The sequence below is a fragment of the Podarcis bocagei genome (genome assembly GCF_964188305.1).
Source record: "Podarcis bocagei genome assembly, chromosome: 2".
Lineage (NCBI taxonomy): Eukaryota > Metazoa > Chordata > Lepidosauria > Squamata > Lacertidae > Podarcis > Podarcis bocagei.
In genome coordinates, this window is record NC_138126.1 from 112080495 (window position 1) to 112103677 (window position 23183).

General features: G+C 45.6%; 1 protein-coding gene across 1 annotated transcript in view; it reads right to left on the reverse strand.

The window, feature by feature from the left end:
- Nucleotides 1–4182: 4182 nt before the first annotated feature.
- C1QL4 (complement C1q like 4) overlaps nt 4183–23183 on the reverse strand; it is a 48084-nt gene continuing 29083 nt past the window's right edge. The window contains exon 2 of the mRNA XM_081181558.1: nt 4183–8454. Coding sequence (XP_081037684.1) covers nt 8275–8454 — 180 coding nt within the window. The 3' untranslated portion in view covers nt 4183–8274. The remainder of the gene's footprint in view (nt 8455–23183) is intronic.

Here is a 23183-nt window from a genome sequence, read left to right on the forward strand (position 1 = left end):
GGTTAATACTTTCGTTCCTGAGTCCAGGTCACAGGCTCACCCTATTCGTACACAAATACGCCCTTAAGACAGGATTTGTAAGCAAAAGACAATGGGGAGGCTTTCCCATTTCCTTCCTCCTTGCAGAGAACTATTTGAGGTCAATTTGGGAGAGTCAAAATGGCTTCAGGATTGCTCTCCTGTACTATCAGGCTTACTAGCTGCTTTGCTTCTCAATATACTCTGGTTGGCCTCTGTTATTTTCTCCTATAGGGAACCCACTCAGGGACTCTATAAGGGAAAAGGAGCAGTACCCCCCCCTTACAACACCTTTTTCGGTCCTCCATATGACCTGTCCATATAACCTGGAAGGACAGCTTCTGCATGCCCAAATGCTGCTGAAAGTCCATCTTTCACTTCTGCAGTCTCTTGTCATTGCAGCTCCCTCTTTCTTGGCGGGTGGTTTGCCTATTGCAAATTCTGGCCATGAGATGAGAATCAGCTAGTAGCGGGGCGGAGGCAAGATGATGTGATGAGTGGGGAGGGGGGGTATAGGTCAGGACTGGAGGGAATTCTCTCTCCTACTCCTCTCCCCCCCCCTTCCCCCGTATTGATGAGTTCTGCTGAATTATTCGTCCCAGAAGGCACCACATGATTCCCTGGCCCTTGGCTCCTTCTCATCGCTGCCGTTTCACCAATCTGATCCGTCAGGAAGTTTTAAATCCCCAGTTTCCCACCTCAGCAGGGCTGGGGAGCTCATTACGGCAAAAGCGCCTCTCATCAGCTGTCAGCCTGGTGACAGGGGCCAGTGTGGAGCAGCGCCAAAGAGCCATTGGTTGCAACAGATATGGAGCATGGGGGGTGGGTGGGATGCGGGGAGGGGGAGAACGGACTTCACACAGATGGGTCCAGGGAAGAGCCACATCCGCTGGGCGCAGATGCCTTCCCGCACATGGCTCCAGCCACACGTAGGAAACGGCGCAGCAGTGAGAGCGGAAGGCGTCTCAGCGCCATCGCTGCAACATGCGAGCGCAAGTGCCGGCATGCCGCACACAACTGCGTGCGCAAAAAAAAAGAAAAAAAGTTCCATCACCAGGTGTGCGAATAACGCCACGTGCATTTGCAGTGCTCTGATGCCAGAAATGTGGGAGCAGACGTTGCTTGGAGCATGCACCTTGACGTGTTGAAGTACGCATGGTCCAGCACATGCGATCCATGCAGAATAATAATAATAATAATAATAATAATAATAATAATAATAATAATAAAAATTTATACCCTGCCCATCTGCCTGAGTTTCCCCAGCCACTCTGGCCGGCTCCCATTCGAGTGTTAAAAACAATACAGTGGTACCTCAGGTTACATACGCTTCAGGTTACATACGCTTCAGGTTACAGACTCCACTAACCCAGAAATAGTGCTTCAGGTTAAGAACTTTGCTTCAGGATGAGAACAGAAATCGTGCTCTGGCGGCGCGGCAGCAGCAGGAGGCCCCATTAGCTAAAGTGGTGCTTCAGGTTAAGAACAGTTTCAGGTTAAGAACAGACCTCCGGAACGAATTAAGTACTTAAACCGAGGTACCACTGTACAGCATTAAATATTAAAAACTTCCCTAAACAGGGCTGCCTTCAGATGTCTTTTAAAGATAGGATAGCTGCTTATTTCCTTCACATCTGAAGGGAGGGCGTTCCACAGGGCGGGCGCCACTCCAACCTGGGGTTGGAGCTCACACATTTGATTCCTGAAGGAGTGTCTCCACCCCCATCGTGCAGCCCGGACACTGAGATCCAGCTCTGTCTGGTTCCCTGTAACCTCACTTCTTGCAATGAGGGAACCGCCAGAAGGCCCTTGGAGCTGGATCTCAGTGTCTGGGCTGAACGATGGGGGTGGAGACACTCCTTCAGGAATCAAATGTGTGAGCTCCAACCCCAGGTCTTGCGCATTGCATGTTCAGTCGTCCCGTCACCTCGGGCGATGGGTGGGAAGATATGCACATTTGTATCGGCCCTCCGCACAAAGTCACTCGCATGAATTCCTTTTAGCAATATTGATAGCTCCTAGGCGAGGTGAATGGAGGGGTTTTTTTTGGGAGGGGGGGAGCGAAAGGAAGAGAGGAGAGCAACTGTGGATGAAATTCAGGGGAAAGCTCAGGGGATGCACTCTCTGTCACGAGAAGATGTCAGCCAGGGATGCTAAGCAATCCCAGGGGCATTTGTTAATATAGGGTAGGGTGATGTAATGATATGAGCCAGGAAGGAACTGAGAGAAAGCTGGGGGGGGGGGGGGGCTTTTCCAGGGATTGACTGCAACCTACATGCTTTACGCCATTGATCCATACCTTCTCAATGAACACATGCACCTCCGTGCATAGGGGACCACTTTATGCATCTGATAAAATGGGCACTGGCCCATTCAAATCCAGGCCACAATATGTTTTCCTTAAGACAGGGGTTGCCATGTTTCAAAATGTAACAGCTGAAAGTGCTTGAGCTTTTTGAAGACAAACCCCAGAGTTGCTGAGCATTTTTTTCTTTTCTTTTTTACAAAAATGCCAAAGAACTGTGATTTTGGGTTGACTTGCCTAATGCGGTGCCTTTTAGAAATTCCCCCAGATGTTAATTCCGCCTTTGAAATCCCAGTAACGTCCAGGAAAATCCGGACTTTTGGCAGCCCTATCAGACTACAACTCCCATCATTGCTCACCATGCTGCCTAGGGCTGATGGAAGTTGGAGTCCAGCAACATCTAGAGAGTACCAGATTTCCCTGTAAGTGCCATATGCTTAGGGAGAAAACAGAATTTCCAATTCCACCTTTGAAATCCTGGACATATGGCAGTGACCAAAATGTTCTCCTACAGATTTTGCTGAACTACAGCTCCCATCAGCCCCAGCCGGAATGGTCAGGGATGATGGAAGTTGTAGTTCAGTTACATTTGGAAGGCCATAGGTTAGCCACCCCTGCTTCAACACAGCTGCCCTGCTGGAATCTGAGACTGAATTTTGTCTTTCCCTTCTTCTTGGTGCCCCGAACACTTGAGCCCCCATGTAAAAAGGTAAAGGTAAACCCTGGACAGTTAAGTCTAGTCAAAGGCGATTATGGGGTTGCGCTGCTCATCTCACTTTCAGGAGCCGGCGCTTGTCCACAGACAGCTTTCTGGGTCATGTGGCCAACCACTTCTGGCGCAACTAAACCACTTCTGGCGCAACGGGACGCTGTGATGGAAACCAGAACGCACAGAAATGCTGTTTACCTTCCCGCCACAGCGGTACCTATTTATCTACTTGCACTGGTGTGCTTTCAAACTGCTAAGTTGGCAGGAGTTGGGACAGAGCAACGGGAGCTCACTCCGTCATGGGGATTCGAACCACCGACCTTTCAATCTGCAAGCCCAAGAGGCTCAATGGTTTCGACCACAGCGCCACCCACGTCCCTAGGCCCCACATATCTGGAATAACAAGCAGAAGGAAACAAGAGTGCAGGTGGGAGAAAGCAGTTTTAAGTGCACCTCTCCATCACACACAAACACAAACCTCTCGGTGGAGAACGCTGGGGTAGAGCACATCTCCCTGCTGTGCCGGGTCCCTCTCCCTGACCCAGGTTTTGTTTAAATACGCGGGAGCATTAAAATCCCTCATTCCGCCACCGCCAGCTACAGTTTGAAGCGGTATGGTCCCCTCTGCCACTTCGTTCTGCTTCTTTAGATCATACATGAGAGAGGAAGTCCCGGTGTGTGTGGATTCTTGAGGCAGGTAATAAGAAATATGTGTACTTGTACACATCCGCTTTGAAGGGGGAAGAGACTCAAAGGCATTTATTTTGTGTTGATATCACTCTTTAAATGCATAGCAGCAAACTTGCATGTGTGGTTTTTGTGTGTGAAAGAGATCAAGGAACTGAATTCCAAACCCAGTAATAAAATCCTGTATTTGAGAGTTCTGTGGTGGCGTAAATAGGCTGAAGAAAGAGGTTTGTTAAAAAAAGAGCATTCTGTAGCCTGGAGGGGGAAAAAACCACAAATGTGTGCAGGTGTGTGTGTGTTCTACATAGGGTTTTGCTCATGTAGATATACATCTGTATGCATGCAAATGCTTCTGGGACTGTGTATGTGCATGTAAATGAACGCTTTAGCACTTGGTAAATGTAAATATTTGCATGCAGCTAATGCGAATGTTCCCTGAACGGACACCAGCAAAGGCAAGATGTGCGTCAAAAACCAGAGTATCTTTATTAACAGATAAAACACAGATTCTGATCATTTAAAGACACAGAGTTGAGTGGTCCCAGAGGCATTCACGTTCCTGGCAGCAAAACCATCCCGATTGCTGAGTTCACAGCCATGCCCTGGGGCCTCTCTGGCAGGTTTCTGTCTATAGTATGTACGAGGCACTGTCCAGATCCCTCCACGGATTTGAAAAATTGCTAATGAAAGGGCGCACATGCAGTGGGGGGACTGTGCAAAATAGCAAGGCTGCAGACCAGGGGTCCGGCCTGCAGCCACCAGCAACAGAAGCTGAGGATTTCTTTTTCTGTCCCTGGAAGGACAAGGAATGAAAGAGGCGGTGGGGGGGGGGGAGAGACAGAAGCAAATTGGGGTATAATAGCTGAGGAGGGGATATGAATTTCGGTAATATAAATGTACAGATAAATCATGCACGGCATGTTTGCGCATTAATACATGCGCACTCACATGTTTGTTTGTGTGTGTGTGTATATATATATATTTGTAAGTTATAATTTTATATACATTTTAGGTGCTATAAATAATAATGTACACGGTTGTGCACAAGTAAATTTGCGCACATGGTTGTTGCTTTCTTTTACCACATGTATGTTTTGTTGTGCAATTTGTGGAGGTTCACATACGGTCTCGGTTTCACAGATTCTCCTCTGTGTCACTCCAAGCTTTCAACTGAGATCTGTGCACCCTCAAATTCAAATGTGCACACACACACAAATGCAGACAATGGCGTGTAGAGATGGCAGGCATCTGTGAGACCAATACATGCAGGCACACCTCTGCGTATTTAATAGGGCTGGAAAAATATCGGAGAAGCCACTGGTTATTTGTTTCAGGAATACGAAATTTGAATGATAAATACAAGATTCTGGCCTGACCTGACGTTGGCTCTGAGAATTCTTCTCTCTTTCTGTCTCCTGGCTCCAAACCTTGCACATGTAAACTTACATCCATTCTGGCATTCGCGTAGATGTTAATGGTAGGGCTGGGGATGCCAGACACTAGAGCTTAATTTGGCAATCCCAATAGATGTACAGGCCAGCAAATGCATGTACACATAAGAGGTCAAAAGGCATTGGTGCGCCTCTCAATGCCCGAGCGCAATTACATGTGCAAATGTTCATGTACACGGAAAAGAAGTTTGCAGAGCTACATAAGGTGGGCAGAATAGAAAGGTTCTTCTTTTGTCTTTAGGAGATGGGACCTGTTGCTAAGCAAACCTACAGAGGGAGCTCGTGTCATCGGTCTGCCTGTCTTCCTTCCTCACCTGAACGTGGACGCATGAGAAAGGCAAGACCTTTAAGTGTGATTTGGATGCATATATTTTTATGCAATGATTTTTGTTTTAATCTTCTATCTCCTTTTGTCATATATAGTGTGTGTGTGTGTTTTGAAATGTTATTTTATGGTTGATTTGAATTGCCACCCTGAGTGATGCGTAGGCACCAGAAGTCCAGGAAGTAAATTTATATTTTAAAAAAATATTTAAAAGTGTGTGTGCAAGTTGAGGGATTAGGCATGCACAAATGGGAATGTGTTGGAGAAAAGATGTGGTGTGTGTGTGTGTGTGTGTGTTAAACATAATTTCATGGTTGATTTGAATTGCCACCCTGAGTGGTGTGTAGGCACCAGAAGGGCAGGTAGTAAATTTATACAGTGGTACCTCAGTTTTCGAGTGTCTTGGAAGTCGAACGTTTCGACTTTCGAACGCTGAAAACCCAGAAGCAAATGCTTCCGTTTTCAAATGCTTTTCGGAAGCCGAACATGCTACACGGTTTCCTTATTGAGTTTTCTGGATGTAATTGCTTCCAGAAATGCATGCTTCGGTTTTCGAACGTTTTGGAAGTTGAACGGTCTTCAGGAACAGATTACATTTGAAAACCGAGGTTCCACCGTATTAAAAAAAAATTATTTAAAATCATGTGTGCAAGCTGAGGGATCAGGCATGCACAAGTGGGCATGTTTTGGAGAAAAGATGTGGTTGCATTCATTTTGGGTTGGTGGCGATGTTTATTTTTTAATAGATTAAGCTCTGTGGAAGTTAGGTTGCAGAGCTCTCTGAAGGAGAGTCAAAATAGTGGTGTTCTCCCACAAACAATTTGGACGCCCGTTCTTGCATCCATCTCCCTGCACCCCTGACCTTCATGGTGCCAAATGAATCAGGTCACTTCACTCTGCGTATGTGTGGCGGAGCTGGCCCTGTCAGATCGTATGGCTGTTTGATACGGTATCTGTTGTGTTCACACCGATGCACTTGGAGCGCGATCCAGAGAGTTTTGAAAGCAGGGCGAAGTCAGGCACTGCAATTTGCTTGCAGCGCTGCTGCACTATTGAGAGTGTGGGTGAATTTTCTGGGTGAATAGCACACACTCAAAATCTGATTACGACAATGCATGTTTTTACAATCTTGCGGGGAGGTGTGGTTTTACGTGGCAGGTGTTGCAACGGCAGGTCATGAATGGGAAAAATGCAATATATTCTGGTCACCTATCTTGCAGTGGTTTGTGCATCTGGGGGTGTCTGCGGTGGTCCTTTGGCACACAACACACCCTGACACCCATCAAACCTCTTAATAGCCTCTGGTAGCAATGTTGAGCCAGGAACTGTCTCTGGGACTGTCTCCCAATCATTTCAGCCTGTCCCTGCACTGTTGTGGTGTGCATGTGGGAATCATCATTTGCAGCACAAAGTTTTATGATGACACAGACTGCCGCAGTCACCGTCGTCCCCAGTTCAGGGTGGCTGCGGTGAGATATTTACACACAAAGGTGCAGAGACCCCCATCTGTCCCAGCTTGAGGTCTGAAACATGGATAATGCCTATATATCTTCATGCAGATCAACAAAAGATCGTCCTATTGGCAGCTGCCCAGACAGACCTGTGGGTTAATGTACAAAGGTAGGAGGAATCGGGGCTCGACCCCCTTCCCCATTCGTACAAGAGTCCCCAGGGCACCTGTTTGATATAGAAGGGGACTGGAGATTTTATTCGGATGGTTTTGTCTCCCATTTCTTAAACGGAGCAGGCTTAAAACAGTGAACCTTGCACAACACACGCTTAAACAAAAAGCCTAACCCTTTCTTGCTGCTGGCATGCAACGTCGCCAGAGCAAAAGATGTATCTCCCTCTGTATATGTTCATGGTCTTGCTGGCATGTTGGGGGAACACTGCTATGGAGAATGGGGAAATTAAACCCAACTGTACTGCCCCCTGTTCCCGCAGAAGACCTCCCCATTCTCCCCCCCCCTTCCTGTTGGATGCATTATGATTTATACAGATAATGAATCCCACCTCCATAATTGACCAATATATATATATATATATGAGGCATCTTGAGTCAGCAGCGGATGTAATAGAGTGTTTGGACCAAGATAGGAGAAACCCAAGTTCAAATTCCCGCTTGACCACGGAGCTCGCTGGGTGGACTGTGGGACTGTCTCTGGGCCTAGTCCCTCGCAAGGTTGTTGTGAGGGCAAAATGAGGGAAGGGAGAGTCATATAAGCCTGTCCTGAGCTCATTGGAAGAAGGGCGAGATATAAACGCAATCAATAAAACATTTCCTGTGAAAAGCTGGTGAAGGGACCGGACTGCACTAATGAAACCACCCCTCTTTGAATATTTGTACCTTACATCTAAAGGGATGCTAAGGAAATGGACTTACAGAGCTAATTTGCAGCAGGTCTGGGCCTTGTTCCCCATCCGTTGCCCTTCCCTCCATCCTCCGATCCTGGACGTGGCCACCTTTAGAAGGCTTTGCTTCCACTGACCAGGGCCCAACCACCATGACATTATGTTCCCCTGCATCCACCCCCTCCCGGATTTCCCCATGCACCAAAAATCCCTTAATCCTCCCACCCCTTTTCACAGTCGTATGAACCCAAGGGGGAGGACCTCCTCCCCCAAAGTTTCCGTTTCAGTCCTTATTGGCCGGACCTTGCTGGAAGGACCTTCTGGGTCCAGGGAGTTGGTAAAGCCAAGGGGGAATAAAAGCTGACCCAGAGCGGGGAAAGGGTTTGGGTAGGCAAAAAAAAGGAGGGGAAACAGGAGCCGGCGGGGCTCAGTCTGGGTAGATGATGAAGCCAGAGAAGGTGCTGTACTTGTTGGTGTTGCCTCCATGAACCTTCCCTCCATCCAGCTTGATGAAAACTTCGTCGCCCACGTCCAGGTGTAGAATCACACTGTTGCTGGCGTAATCGTAGTTCTGGTCAGCATCCTGAGCTATGGCACTGGCCCGGACCTGGGAGAGAGAAGAGAGAGGTTAGCAAGGGGCTGGCAGTGTTATGGCACTCTGCCACGAAGGTTCATCGCGCAGCCAAAACCAAATTACCAGGCTATGGGTAGCAAAGTGTTATGTACTGAGTTGAATAAGATCCAAAATGCAGCAGTCTGATTGGTCCTAGAACAATAGGATCCAAAATGCAGCAGTCTGACTGGTCCTAGAACAATAGGATTCAGAATGCAGCAGTCTGATTGGTCCTAGAACAAAGCAGCAGTATGATTGGCCCGCAGAAGCCACCCAATCCAGCTCCAGGTGGAAGTGAATCCACAACCTGATTGGCCAACAGGAGAATCCTGGAATTAGCCAATCACGTGCAGCCCATTGTGTAAATAATGTATATAAAGCAGATATTTTGGGGGAACTTTCATTCCTCCTCACCAATATGAGCTGAATAAAGAGCATGAAATCCACTCTTGACTCCGAGTATATTTCACAAAGGAAAACAGAATTTATTCATGCACAAGAATGTAACCATTTTCATAATATTTTCCTTTAAGGCATTACATGCCGTAAATTTGATACCGGTGTTCCATAACCATTCCCAGTCATCTGACATGATGTTGTGACCAACATCCTGTGCCCACTTAATCATAGCTGATTTGACTGTTTCGTCCTGTGTATTCCATTTCAGCAACAAGTTATACATTCTAGATAAATTCTTAGTACTGGGTTCTAACAATTCAGTTTCTAGTTTTGATTTTTCCATCTGGAAGCCAATTTTCCTGTCCTGTTTGAAAAATTCCATTATTTGATGGTATTGAAACCAATTTTGTACCTTATGTTTCAATTTCTCATGACTTTGCAATTTGAACTTATCTCCGTCTTGTTCCAAGATTTCCCAATACTTCGGCCATCCGACCTCCATATTGAGTTTCTTCACTGCCTTGGCCTCCACTGGTGACACCCATCTAGGGGTTTTGTTTTCCAACAGATCTTTGTATCTTATCCAAACATTGAACAATGCTTTCCTAACAATGTGATTCTTAAAGGCACTGTTGACTTTATCATACCATAGATATGCATGCCAACCAAAAGCATTATTAAAACCTTCCAGATCTAAAATGTCTGTATTTTCGAGGAGCATCCATTCTTTCAGCCAGCAAAATGCTGCTGCCTCATAGTACAATTTCAAGTCCGGCAGGGCAAAACCCCCTCTTTCTTTAGCATCTGTCAATATTTTAAATTTGATTCTGGGCTTTTTGCCCTGCCAGACAAATTTCGAAATATATTTCTGCCACCTCTTGAAACATTCCATCTTATCCAGAATCTGCAAGGTCTGGAACAAAAATAACATTCTAGGCAATACATTCATCTTAATCACTGCAATTCGGCCTAACATTGACAATTTCAAATTTGACCATATTTCTAGATCTTTTTTAATCTCTGACCAACATTTTTCATAGTTATCCTTAAACAAATTTACATTTTTGGATGTCAAATAAACCCCTAGGTATTTAACCTTCTTAACCACCGTTAACCCTGTCTCCTCTTGGAATTCCTCTTTTTCCACATCTGTTAAGTTTTTTCCTAGAACTTTAGTTTTTTGTTTATTCAACTTGAATCCGGCCACCTGGCCAAACAGTTGGATTATTTCTAAGACCCTTTTCGTACTAGTGTTTGGCTCTTGCAAAGTCAATACTAGGTCATCTGCAAATGCTCTTAACTTATACTGTTTAGCTCCGACCTGCACTCCTTTGACCTGCTGGTCATCCCTAATCATATTCAGCAACACCTCCAGAACCGAAACAAAGAGTAATGGGGAAATTGGGCACCCCTGTCGTGTTCCTTTTTCTATCTTAATTTCCTCAGTTATTACATTATTTACAATCAATTTAGCTTTTTGTTCAGAGTATATTGCAGCCACACCATTCTCAAAACCTTGACCTACCCCCATCCCATGAAGATTCTTAATCATAAAACTCCAAGAAATATTGTCAAAGGCTTTCTCCGCATCCACAAAAATCAGTACTGCTTTAGTATTTATATTCACCTCTAGCTTTTCCAAAATGTCTATTATATTCCTTACGTTGTCTGCTAGGTGTCTTTTTGGAAGAAAGCCTGCTTGGTTCTTATGAATCTTTTCCATCAACACTTTTTTAAATCTTTTTGCCAAAATGTCTGCAAAAATTTTGTAATCCACATTAAGTAGTGATATTGGGCGGTAGTTCTTCAGTTGGGTCTTTTCAGTCTCTGTCTTTGGTATGAGTGAAATATATGCTTCTTTCCACGATTCAGGTGCCTTTTTTCCCTCGAGGATCTCATTACAAACTTCTTTTAGTGGTTGAATCAACCATTCCTTCAGCGATTTGTAATATATGGAAGTCAGACCATCTGGTCCTGGAGATTTGCCCAGTTGCATGTTCTGAATGGCAGCCTCTATCTCTTGTTCTGTTATTCTCTGGTTCAGATCCATCTTACTTTGATGAGAGATTTTTTGTAATCCATATTTGTCAAGGAATTTGTCTATATCTTCTTCGTTTTGCGGGCCTTGAGTATAAAGTTTTTTAAAATAACTCAAAAAGCAATTTCTGATTTCATTGGGTTTAGATATATTTTTCCCATCCACTTCTAGGCTTGTAACTGTATTTAATTTCTGTCTTTTCTTCAGTTGCCATGCCAGAAGTTTGCCACATTTATTTGCCGATTCAAATGTCTTTTGTTTCATTCGCTTTATCTTCCATTCAATCTCTTGGTTCATCAATTCCATATATTGTGTTTGATATAACTTAATCTCTCTTAAAATCTCCTGGGACTTTGGTTTTGTTCTTAATTTTTTCTCTCCTTCCTTTATCTTTTCCAAGATCTTTTCTTTTTTCTCATTTTGTTTCTTCCTCTTTATTGAGTTTTGTTGAATCAAGAAGCCTCGCATCACCGCTTTACTTGCGTCCCAGATCACTCTTTTCTCCACGTCGGCCCTCAAGTTTATTTCAAAGTAGTCTTTTAAAGTTCTTTGGGCCTTCATAAGGATCTCCTTATCTCGAAAGAGGGTGTCATTCATTCTCCATCTAAATTGACCAGTTGTTGTAAGTTTCATCTCCATCTTCACGGCGTTATGGTCGGAGCAAGTTTTTGGGCAGATTTCCACCTTCTTAATCTTTGGAGCCATACCACTAGTAATCCAAATTTGGTCGATTCTGGTCCAGGTCATCATTGCTTGGGAGAAAAAGGTTCCCTCTCTCTCCAGAGGGTTCCTTGTTCTCCATATGTCTATCAAGTCCATGTTTTCCATCATTTCAAAAAAAGTCCTAGGAAGTCTCCCTTCCTTGGTAACTGATAGTCTTTGTGCCTTATCCATATTAGTGGAGACCACACCATTCATGTCTCCCATGATTATCATATTATAATCCAAATAGTCCGTCAGGGTTTCATGAAGTCTCTTAAAGAAGTCAGATTTGCCTTCATTTGGTGCGTAGATTCCAACAACTAGAAGTTTTTCTCCTTGTACTTGTATCTCCACTGCTAGATATCTCCCTTGTTCATCTTTAAACATCATTTTTGGAGTCCATTTCTCTTTCACATATATCACAACTCCTCTTTTTTTTACCTTATCTGATGAGATAAATTCTTGTCCTAGTCTTTTATTTGTAAGTAATCTCCTGTGAGCTCTGGTTATGTGGGTTTCTTGTAGACATATCAAGTCCAGTTGTTCTCTGTTCAAAATATGAAATACTTGTCTTCTCTTCAAAGGCCCATTGAGCCCATTACAATTCCAACTAAGGAATTGCAACGCCATCTTGTTATTTTTCTAAGACTCCTCCAACAGCTCCAAGTTGTTGCTCTTCTTCTGATGGTGGTGGTTTTTGTCCAAACGAAAGGTTCAAGATGTCTAATACTCTCCTTTGTTCCGCAATTGGGTTCACAGTCCCCTTCTGCAGGTCCTCCTGGTATCTTGCCAAAAATTTATCTTTGTCTTGAATTGTCTTTATTTTGACCTTCTTTCCATTGTAATCAAAAGACAGCCCTTGTGGGAATTCCCCCATGACCCCAGTCAAGCTGGCAAAAATCTATCATTTGCCCGATAATAAATGTTGGAAATGTAAAGAGACTGAAGGTACCTTCTACCACCTTTGGTGGACATGCCCGAAGATTAAGGCTTTCTGGGAAATGATCTATAATGAAATGAAAAAGGTACTTAAATGTACTTTTCCTAAAAAACCAGAGGCCTTTCTCCTGGGCATTGTCGGCCAATTGGTGTCAAAGAGGGATAGAACTTTCTTTATGTACGCTACAACAGCAGCAAGAATACTTATCGCGAAGTATTGGAAGACACAAGATCTACCCACTCTGGAAGAATGGCAGATGAAAGTGATGGACTACATGACATTGGCCGAGATGACAGGCAGAATCCGTGATCAACGAATAGAGACGGTGGAAGAAGAGTGGAGAAAATTTAAAAGCTATCTTAAGGACTATTATAAACTTAATGAATGCTAAAGTGTTCTGGTTTCCAGAAACAAAGGGATACAGTGACACAAGGTCAGAATATAGAAAGGACTAAGATGACAGAGGTGGAGAGTAACAGTTGGGAGTTGCTATAATAATATGGACACTGGGATGCAGAAAGGGGGGGTATGGGGAAGTCTGAGAAAAGAGGTTTATGAAAATAGGTGATGAAACTATACATGTATGTTTGTTCTTTTAAGTGTTTGTTTGTTGTTTAAAACTTTGTAAAACCAATAAAAATTTTATAAAAAAAAAATATTCATGCACAAGAATGGTGCATCATCCACCTCACGGTGTGGTCAAGAGACCCCAATTACAGGTTACACGTATGCTTTCACAAACCCTAGGGACGCGGATGGCACTGTGGTCTAAACCACTGAGCGTCTTGGGCTTGCCATTCAGAAGGTTGGTAATTCGAACCGCGACAGGCTCCGCTCCCATTGCTCTGTCCCAGCTCCTGCCAACCTAGCAGTTCAAAAAAGTAGATAAATAGGTACTACTGTGGCGGGAAGGTAAATGGTGTTTCGGTGTGCTCTGGTTTCGGTCATGGTGTCCCATTGCACCAGAAGCGATTTAGTCATGCTGGCCACATGACCTGGAAAGCTGTCTGTGGACATATGCCGGCTCCCTCGGCCTGAAAGCAAGATGAGTGCAGCTCCCCATAGTCGCCTTTGACTGGACTTAGCCATCCAGGGGTCCTTTACCTTTTTACCATCACAAACCCTCCAAGTGTCTCTATTTTCCTGGGACAGTCCCAGATTTACAGAAGCATTCTTGGTTTCTGATTTGATCCCAAAATGTCCCTCTCTTCTTGGGACATTCCTATTTTCATTGGAGAAATGTAGGAGGGGGTGTCTCTATTTTCACTGGAGAAATGTTGGAGGGTATGCTTTTATAGTTTCCCATAAGCATCTTGATACCTCATTCCCTCCTTGCTTGTCCCACCGTTATGAAATAGCTATAGCCCAACCATAACCTTTGATGAGCAACCTTAAACTATGCATTTGGGGAGAATTTCCACTACATCTCTCTGTCTCTGCTAAGCCCTTTGGACTTCCTTGCTCTATTTGTAGTCTGGATGGCCTTTTGTTTCTTCTGTGGATATACTTCCCTTACAAGCTTCAACTTTTGACATCTGGCTTAACCACAACTTTTTCTGCTACTTCGCCTCTGGTCTGGAGGCTAGGTGTTCAAAGATCCAGCTATTAGCAGCCTGTTATTGCTGCCTTAGCTCGTTTCTCTTGACCAGAGTGCCTCTATTTTCCAATACAATGGGGAGTTGGGAGTTAGGAGCAGCCTTTCTGGTCCTCTGGATGCTGCTGAGACTCCAGCTCCCATCAGCCCCAGCCAGCTTGACTAATTGTTAAGGATGATGGGAGTTGTAGTCTAGAAACATCTGGAGCACCACATGGAACACAGGAAAATGCCTTATAGCAAGTCAGAGCACTGGTCCATCAAGCTCAATATTGTCTACATCTGAGGTGGAGAACCTTTTTGGCCCAGCCGCCCAGAACCTTATCACAATCCATATAACGGCTAAGGCACTACAGTCATACCTCGGGTTACAGACGCTTCAGGTTGTGCTTTTTCAGGTTGTGGACTGCCGAAACCTGGAAGTACCGGAATGGGTGACTTCCTTTTTTTTATAAATGTTTATTAGATTTTCACAAATTATAAAAACACACACAATACACATTACAAACATAGACACACAAAACAAACATGTATAATTTCGGATCCTTTTTTTCCCTTAAACCTTATTTCGCCGACTTCCCCGTACCCCCCCTTTCTGCATCCCAATTCCAAAATTTGTTTCAGCAAATCCTCCCCCTTAATTTTATCTAATTTTTCCTTATTGTTTTCTTTTACTTAATCCGGAATGGGTGACTTCCGGGTTTCGGCAGTCGCGCATGCACAGAAGCGCCGCTGTGGGTTGCGGATGCTGCGGGTTGTGAACATGCATCCCACATGGATCATGTTTGCAACCCGAGTGTCCACTGTAGTTAAAATCAGGGATTTTTCCCCCAGTCGGAACTCACCGGAACTCAGTTCCGGCACCTCTCAGGAGGGCGCCATTGCCATTATAAGAGAACAAGGGAGGCGTTCATGGTGAGTTCCAAGCATCTCTTTTTCTAGAAGAATAGCACCGGTTAAAATTATTCCTAAAAACAGAAAAACTTCTTTAAAACACCTACTGAAACAGCTGGCTACATGAGCAGTGCAGAGCGATATGGTGCTGAGCAGGGCAACCTGTACTCAAATGTTCTGAAATGTCACAAGGCAGCCAGTGCTTTCTTCTTTTGAAGCTTATATCTTCATCCATACAGGCTCTTAAAAAAACCACAACACACACACAGCCCAAACATTAAGACAGACACGTTTGAGATGCTGGATTCGGTTGCAGGTGCAAAAAATCCTGTACTTGCGTGGTGCGATCACAGACCCATGTAACAAACGCAGCTCTGAGCATACCAAACAGCTATTAAACAGGGAGAAGCAGCGAATAATTGTAGGCTTTCGATGGGTAGCAGCAATTCGCCGATACGAGCTGGGGCTAGTTCAGGCATCTGCCTGTACATCCTAAATGGCCATTATTTCAAAGCCCTATCCCAGGTACGCAAAAGGCATCTGAGAAATATGGCCCTGAGATCTTTCACCTAATGTCCTTTTGTTTCAGTAGCCTGCAAATCCAAGGAAGCTTTTTTTGTTGTGCATCTTCACATCAGTGGAATATGACTGCAGGGGGGCAGATTAACTATTAATTCTGGCCAATGCATGTTCCAATTGGTTTAAGCAAAAACCGAACAACCGCCCAACCGCCTTGCTTCAACACATGCAAACACCCTGCGCATCTAGAAGCCTATTCACCTCAATGGGACTTGTTTCTGAGTTAAGCATCCCCACGATCAAGCTATTTGTGTGTCTGTTAAGGCATCTGCTTTAGGGCTGCTTGTTTTACTATTTTATTTTCTTACATTTATACCCTCTGCTCCTTCTGTTATGGAACTCAGGAATGGCATCCATTCATTTTCCAGGCAGTCACCCATCCAAGCACAGATCAGAGCCAGACCTGCTTAGTTTGAGCAAGGTGATGACCTCATCTACCTTCAAACCATGTCCTGGGGAAGACAGAGGAGGCAAGCTTTAAACTGATGCCTTGAAGAATATTGTTTTGGGATCCGTTTTGGGAAGGCATATTTGGCCAAAGCACACCTGGCCAACAGCATCAGGGGCCCGAGGGTTGTTAACTTTCTAACCCTTTCCTGAATCCTCTTTCTGTGCTACCTTAATGTTTAAAGTGATGCACTGCCGATTTGCAGCTTTCTTCGCACACATGAAGCCTTCATTCAGCAACAAGCGGTTGTGAGCAGTTGTCCCCCTGGCTCATGTGAGCTGGCCCACCGGATTCCGAGAATCAATCTGACTTATAAATAAAGCATGAAGAAAGATTAAAATGACCAGGACTGTTTACTTAAGTGAAAAGGCAATTAAGAGGAGACTTGTTCAAAGTCCATAAAATTTTGTGCCAGGAAGAAAACGTTGCTTTGAGGCTCCTTATATTCCACAAAAACAGACAAGAAGGGAAAAACCCAGTGAGGTTTTTAACTCTATCCTTCCCAGGCATTGGTTCTTTTACCCCTGAATTCCAGGAAAATTCAGGTGTCTTCTGTTTTTCAGACATGGATGTTATTCTTGTCACTGTTGAGTGAATGATGTATGAACAATAGCCTTTGTATTATGGCTAGGTAGTCATCTCAGTGATAGACCAAACTTACTGTATGCTTGTGAAACATGGACCACTTATAAACACCATCTCCAACTCCTCAAAGGATTCCATCAACGGTGTCTCCAAAAGATTTCACACATCACTTGGGAAGACTGGTGAACTAATGCCAGTGTACTGGAAGAAGCAAAGATCACGTGTTGAAGCAACATCAGTTGATGTTGACATCAACTTTGTTAAGTCGGTTGTGTTGTGCGGATGCCTGATTATCGTCTTCCAAAGCAGCTACTCTATTCCAAACTTAAAAATGGAAAGTGTAATGCTGGTGGTCAACAAAAGAGGTTCAAAGACTCTCTCAAGGCAAATCTTAAAAAATGTAGTATGAAAAACAGACAACTGGGAAACACTGGCCTGCAAGCGCTCCAGTTGGAGAACAACCTTTACCAAAGGTGTCATGGGCTTTGAAGACACTTGAACTCAGGATGAAAGGGAGAAACGTCCAAACCCTCACTATGATCAACTCCCCTCCCCGCCCAAACCTATGTCCCCACTGTGGAAGGATGTGTGAATCCAGAATTGGGCTCCACAGTTGCTTACGGACTCATTTTTAAAACCGTATTTATGGAAGACAATCTTACTCTGCTACGAGTGATCACAGAAGAAGAAGAAGAAGAAGAAGAAGAAGAAGAAGAAGAAGAAGAAGAAGAAGAAGAGATTGAATGCAAAAGGTCCAAGGTTCAATTTCTGGCAAGTAGCTCTGGGAGGTAGCACTAGGAGATCCCAGTTCTGGAGAGCTGGTGTCAATCCTTATTGACCAGTGGTGGGGAACCTTCAGCCCATAGGCCAATCTTGGCCTTCCAGTGGTTCCAGTTGGCCTGCGAGGCCACTTCCCTCAAACCGCACCCACAGTGATATCCATCTATGGACAGTGCAATGGGGTTCAGTTCTGCATTGGCCGCACAGGTCCCCTGCATTAGTTGGCATGGGCAGCCAATGCAACAGGATATAACCCCCACTTTTAAGAGCTGAGGAGCTTGGGGTTAAATCCTCCTGTGTTTGGCAGGGTTCAGTGCAAATCTCTTCTTGAAACAGGAAAGGGGCTGCATTGAAACACCTACTCCAGCAAAGGGGGGGGGGAATACCTTCATCTTAAAGGTAAAGGGACCCCTGACCATTAGGTCCAGTCGTGACCGACTCTGGGGTTGTGGCGCTCATCTCGCTTTACTGGCCAAGGGAGCCGGCGTACAGCTTCCGGGTCATGTGGCCAGCATGACTAAGCCACTTCTGGCGAACCAGAGCAGTGCACGGAAAACACCGTTTACCTTCCCGCCAGAGTGGTACCTATTTATCTACTTGCACTTTGAGGTGCTTTCAAACTACTAGGTTGGCAGGAGCAGGGACCGGGAAACGGGAGCTCACCCCATCGTGGGGATTTGAATTGCCAGCCTTCCGATCAGCAAGCCCTAGGCTCAGTGGTTGAGACCACAGTGCCACCTGCGTCCCAGTTAAAGTGGTACCTCAGGTTAAGAACGGTTTCAGGTTAAGAACGGACCTCCAGAACGAATTAGGTTCGTAACGAGAGGTACCACTGTATGTGCAGAAGGGCTGTGAGGGTGATGCAAGGACATAGCAATTCAAGAGCCATGTGGGAAGAAGGACAAAAGTATAAGGTATAGCCATAGAACTGTAGAGTTGAAAAGGACCATGAGGATCATCTAAGCCAACCCCTGCAATGCTGGACTCTTCATGCCCCACGTGGAGCTCGAACCCACAACCCTGAGATTATCCATGAGGGTGGATGGGAGGATGAATGATCCAAATTCTTTACTGTATACAGTGGTGCCCCGCAAGACGAATGCCTCGCAAGACGGAAAACCCGCTAGACGAAAGGGTTTTCCGTTTTGGAGGTGCTTCGCAAAACAAATTTCCTATGGGCTTGCTTCGCAAGACGAAAATGTCTTGCGAGTTCCTGCGGGTTTTTTCCCCTCCCCCCCTTTTCCCCAAGCCGCTAAGCCACTTATCAGCTGATCCTAAGCCACTAAGCCGCTTAACAGCTGATCCGCTAAGCCGCTTAACAGCTGATCCGCTAAGCCGCTAAGCCGCTTAACAGCTGATCCGCTAAGCCGCTTATCAGCTGATCCGCTAAACTGCTAATAGCGCTAATCCGCTAAGCCGCTAATGGGATTGCTTCGCAAGACGAAAAAACCGCAGGACGAAGAGACTCGCAGAACGGATTCTTTTCGTCTTGCGAGGCACCACTGTAGTTAAATCATGTTGGTTGTACGCAACATTACGGGCCTGATTCTCTTGACTGCATGCCCTCCATTGTGACACACCTAACAGACTCTCAAAAGTGGTTTAATTCAGACGACCAAACAACCCAAGTTCAGAACAATCTGAAGAATATATCCCCCCCCCCTCCTGAAAAAGGTCAAGAAGATAAACTTGAAGAAATCTGATAGGTCTGGGCGGGAGATACAGCGCAGGCAGCATCAGCAATTTTTCTTTGTTGAAATGTAATTAACACATGTTGTATTAATTCTGCTTAATTAAATTTGCATTATTAATCAATTTGGTAACAGAGCATATGCTGCTTAACCATTCTCTCCTGCCCCCCATACAACGCAGCTGAATTCTGCTTTGCCAGCCAACTACATACAGTGCCACATACGCTAAACAAGCTATAGCTTAGGGCCCCACTCTTTTGGCCCCCCCCCAAAAAAATAAAGGTTAAAAAAACCCTGGATGTACATTTCCAAAATATAAGATAAAAAGCAAATAAAATAAAACCTACATTGTTTTGTGTTGTGTTGCTACACCAAGCAGCTTACAAAATTGTGTAAAAGTTTTGAGATTTCATAACTTTGTGTTGTGTTTTGTGTTGTGTAGGCTCCTATGATGTAAGTAATGGGCCCCGCCTGCTAGCCTGCTCCCTAAAATACCACTGGTTTGCTTATTTCTATATATAGGGTGCCTACATTCTGCATGGACTGATTGTATGGCAACATGTGCAAATGGCACATGTTACCTAATAGGTAATAGATACCTATTAGGTCCATAAATTACCATATAGCTTACAGTGGTGCCCCACAAGACGAATGCCTCACAAGACGAAAAACTCGCTAGACGAAAGGGTTTTGCAGTTTTTGAACTGCTTCGCAAGACAAATTTCCCTATGGGCTTGCTTCGCAAGACGAAAACGTCTTGCGTTTTTTGCAAGTTTGTTTCCTTTTTCTTAACACCCTTAATACAGTTGTGACTTGACTTTGAGGAGCAACTCATAGTATGCGGTGTGGTAGCCTTTTTTGAGTTTTTTGGCGATTTTTGAAGCTTTTCCAAAACTTTTCCGACACCGTGCTTCGCAAGACAAAATATTCGCTAGACGAAAAAACTCGCGGAACGAATTAATTTCGTCTTGCGAGGCACCACTGTATATTCAACACACACAAAAAGCAACTATTTGTTGTTGACAAAGGACAGCTGGACATATAAAGGGCCCCATTACATTCAGTAGCTTACAGCCTCAATAAACTTAAATCCAGCCCTACACAGCCCTATGCATTCAAACACAGACTGGGACATGCACAGACCTTGAATGCCCACCCAACTTCTCAGCCTTCTGAGCATATGTGTACATGTGCAGATACATGCCCCACATTCCCATCCAGAACAGTCATCCCCATAAGCCAGCAACAGGATTTCTTATTCACCTGGATATATCCCTCTTGCTTCCAGCTGATCACCACCGGCCTCCTATCCCGATCCCATCTGCGTACAAACCTCGCTAGTCCAAATTTGTGAAAGGTCAAACCCATGTTTTTACTCTGGGGGAAATGATAATACAAGCGAATGGAGGAAGCCAAAACCACTCTGGGGCCCTGGGTGCCTGAGCACCCACAAAATTCCCCATGAAGGGACCAGGCACCCACAAATTTCGGTGCCAGGGCTATGCCCGCTGCATGGCACCCACAGCGCCCGCGGAGGCTGATGGACCCGGATAGATTCCGTCAAGCCTTGCGGGACCTTGCTCCCCCTGGCGACTCATTGACTGAGCTTGTTGAGGGCTGGAATACCCAGCTCCTGGCAGCCATTGATGAGATCGCACCTAAGCGCCCTCTGCGACCCCGCAGAAACCGGGCTCCCTGGTTTACCGAGGAGCTTCGGAAAATGAAGCAGGACCTCAGACGGCTAGAGCGAGTATGGCGGGGTGCCCGTGACGGAGCTTCAAGAACATCTTATAGGGTTTTTATGAAAACCTATGAGATGGCAGTGAAGGCTGCTAAGAAGTCTTACTTCTCGGCCTCCATTGCATCCGCTAGCTCTCGCCCGGCGCAATTATTTAGTATAATCCGGTCTTTAACGTCCCTTGAAGGACAGCCAAATTTAAATAACAATCTGACACACAGCTGTGAGGCATTTGCGAGCTTTTTTGCGGAGAAGGTCCTGTTGCTCCGCCATGACCTCCCTGCCAATTTGGATACAATAAAGGAACTGGAGGCCCCTCGACTGTCCTCGGGTCCAGTATTGGACCACTTTGACCGGATATCTCCAGCCGATGTGGACAGATTCCTCCAAGCTGGAAAGCCCACCACCTGTCCTCTTGACCCGTGCCCGTCATGGCTGATTAGAGCGTGTCCAGACGAGGTGCGGGGCCCCCTGGGGGATATCATCAATTTGTCCCTTGGCACCGGGATATTCCCAGGGGAACTGAAGGAGGCGGTGGTGCGTCCGCTCTTAAAGAAAACATCATTAGATCCCTCAGATCTATCCAATTACCGCCCGGTCTCGAATCTTCCATTCCTGGGTAAGGTGATTGAGAGAGCGGTTGCTGAACAGCTTGGTAGGTTTCTGGATGAAACATCTGCTCTGGACCCATTCCAGTCCGGCTTCCGCGCTGGTCATGGGACCGAGACGGCTCTGGTCGCCCTAACAGATGATCTCCGCAGGCAGCTGGATCGAGGCGGGTCAGGGCTGCTGATTCTTCTAGATCTGTCAGCAGCCTTTGACATGGTCGATCACGAACTCCTGGACCACCGCCTTGCCGACGTGGGGATCCAGGGCACAGTCCTTCAATGGCTGCGCTCGTTTCTCTCTGGTCGGGGACAGAGGGTGGCGCTTGGGGGGGAATTGTCATCACGCCACTCCTTGGTGTGTGGAGTGCCTCAGGGTGCAATTCTCTCCCCGATGCTTTTTAACATCTTTATGCGCCCCCTCGCCCAGCTTGTCCGGAGTTTTGGGCTGGGTTGCCATCAGTATGCTGATGACACCCAACTCTATCTGTTGATGGATGGCCATCCTGACTCGGCCCCAGACACACTGACCAGATGTCTGGAAGCTGTGGCTGGATGGTTACGTGGGAGCCGGTTGAAGTTAAATCCTTCGAAGACAGAGGTCCTCTGGCTGGGGCGGGACGATATGGGATCGAGGGGGCAACTCCCATCTCTTGCGGGGGTGCAATTAGTGCCAGCACCGGCCGTTAAGAGTTTGGGTGTAATCTTCGATACCTCCCTCTCTATGGAGTCGCAGATTACAGCTATAACAAAGGCGGCATTTTTTCATCTCCGCCAAGCTAAGCAGTTGGCCCCTTATCTCTCTCGTCCTGACCTAGCCACTGTGATCCATGCGACGGTCACCTCCAGACTGGATTATTGTAACTCGCTCTACGTGGGGCTGCCCTTGAGACTGACCCAGAAACTCCAGCGGGTGCAGAATGCCGCGGCGAGACTCCTTATGGGGTCTTCGCTGCGAGAGCACATTCATCCGGTATTATACCAGCTGCACTGGCTCCCGGTGGAGTACAGGATCAGGTTTAAGGTGCTGGTTTTAACCTTTAAAGCCCTATACGGCCTAGGACCCTCGTACCTACGGGACCGCCTCTCCTGGTATGCCCCACAGAGAAACCTACGGTCTGCAAATAATAACATCCTCAAGGTCCCAGGCCTCAGAGAGGTTAGGCTGGCCTCAACTAGAGCCAGGGCCTTCTCGGCTGCAGCTCCAAACTGGTGGAATGCTCTGTCAAAAGAGACTAGGGCCCTGCGGGACCTGACATCTTTCCGCAGGGCCTGCAAGACAGAGTTGTTCCGCCAGGCCTTTGGTCAGGGCGCAGCCTGACTCCCTCCTCTGGCAACCTGCACATAATTCTGCTTAATTGGTTGCCATCAATTTGATTTAATTAATTTTTATAATGAAATATTTTTAGATTGTGTGATTATTTGACTGATTATTTGATTGTTGTTAGCCGCCCTGAGCCCGGCTTTGGCTGGGGAGGGCGGGATATAAATAAAATTTATTATTATTATTATTATTATTATTCATGGTTGCAGGGCCAAGTTGTCACTCCTGACTCTGTAGCGGCTTTTATGCTTTGTGTTATAAGTTTGCAATAATGTATAAAAGTCATAATGCTGGCCTCAACCTACATCTGATAGCATTTTTTTTAAAAAAAATCCAAGGTGGAAGTTTTTGTGGTAGTTTTTAACCTTTCTTTGGGCTTATCCTCATCCCAAAATACAACCACCTT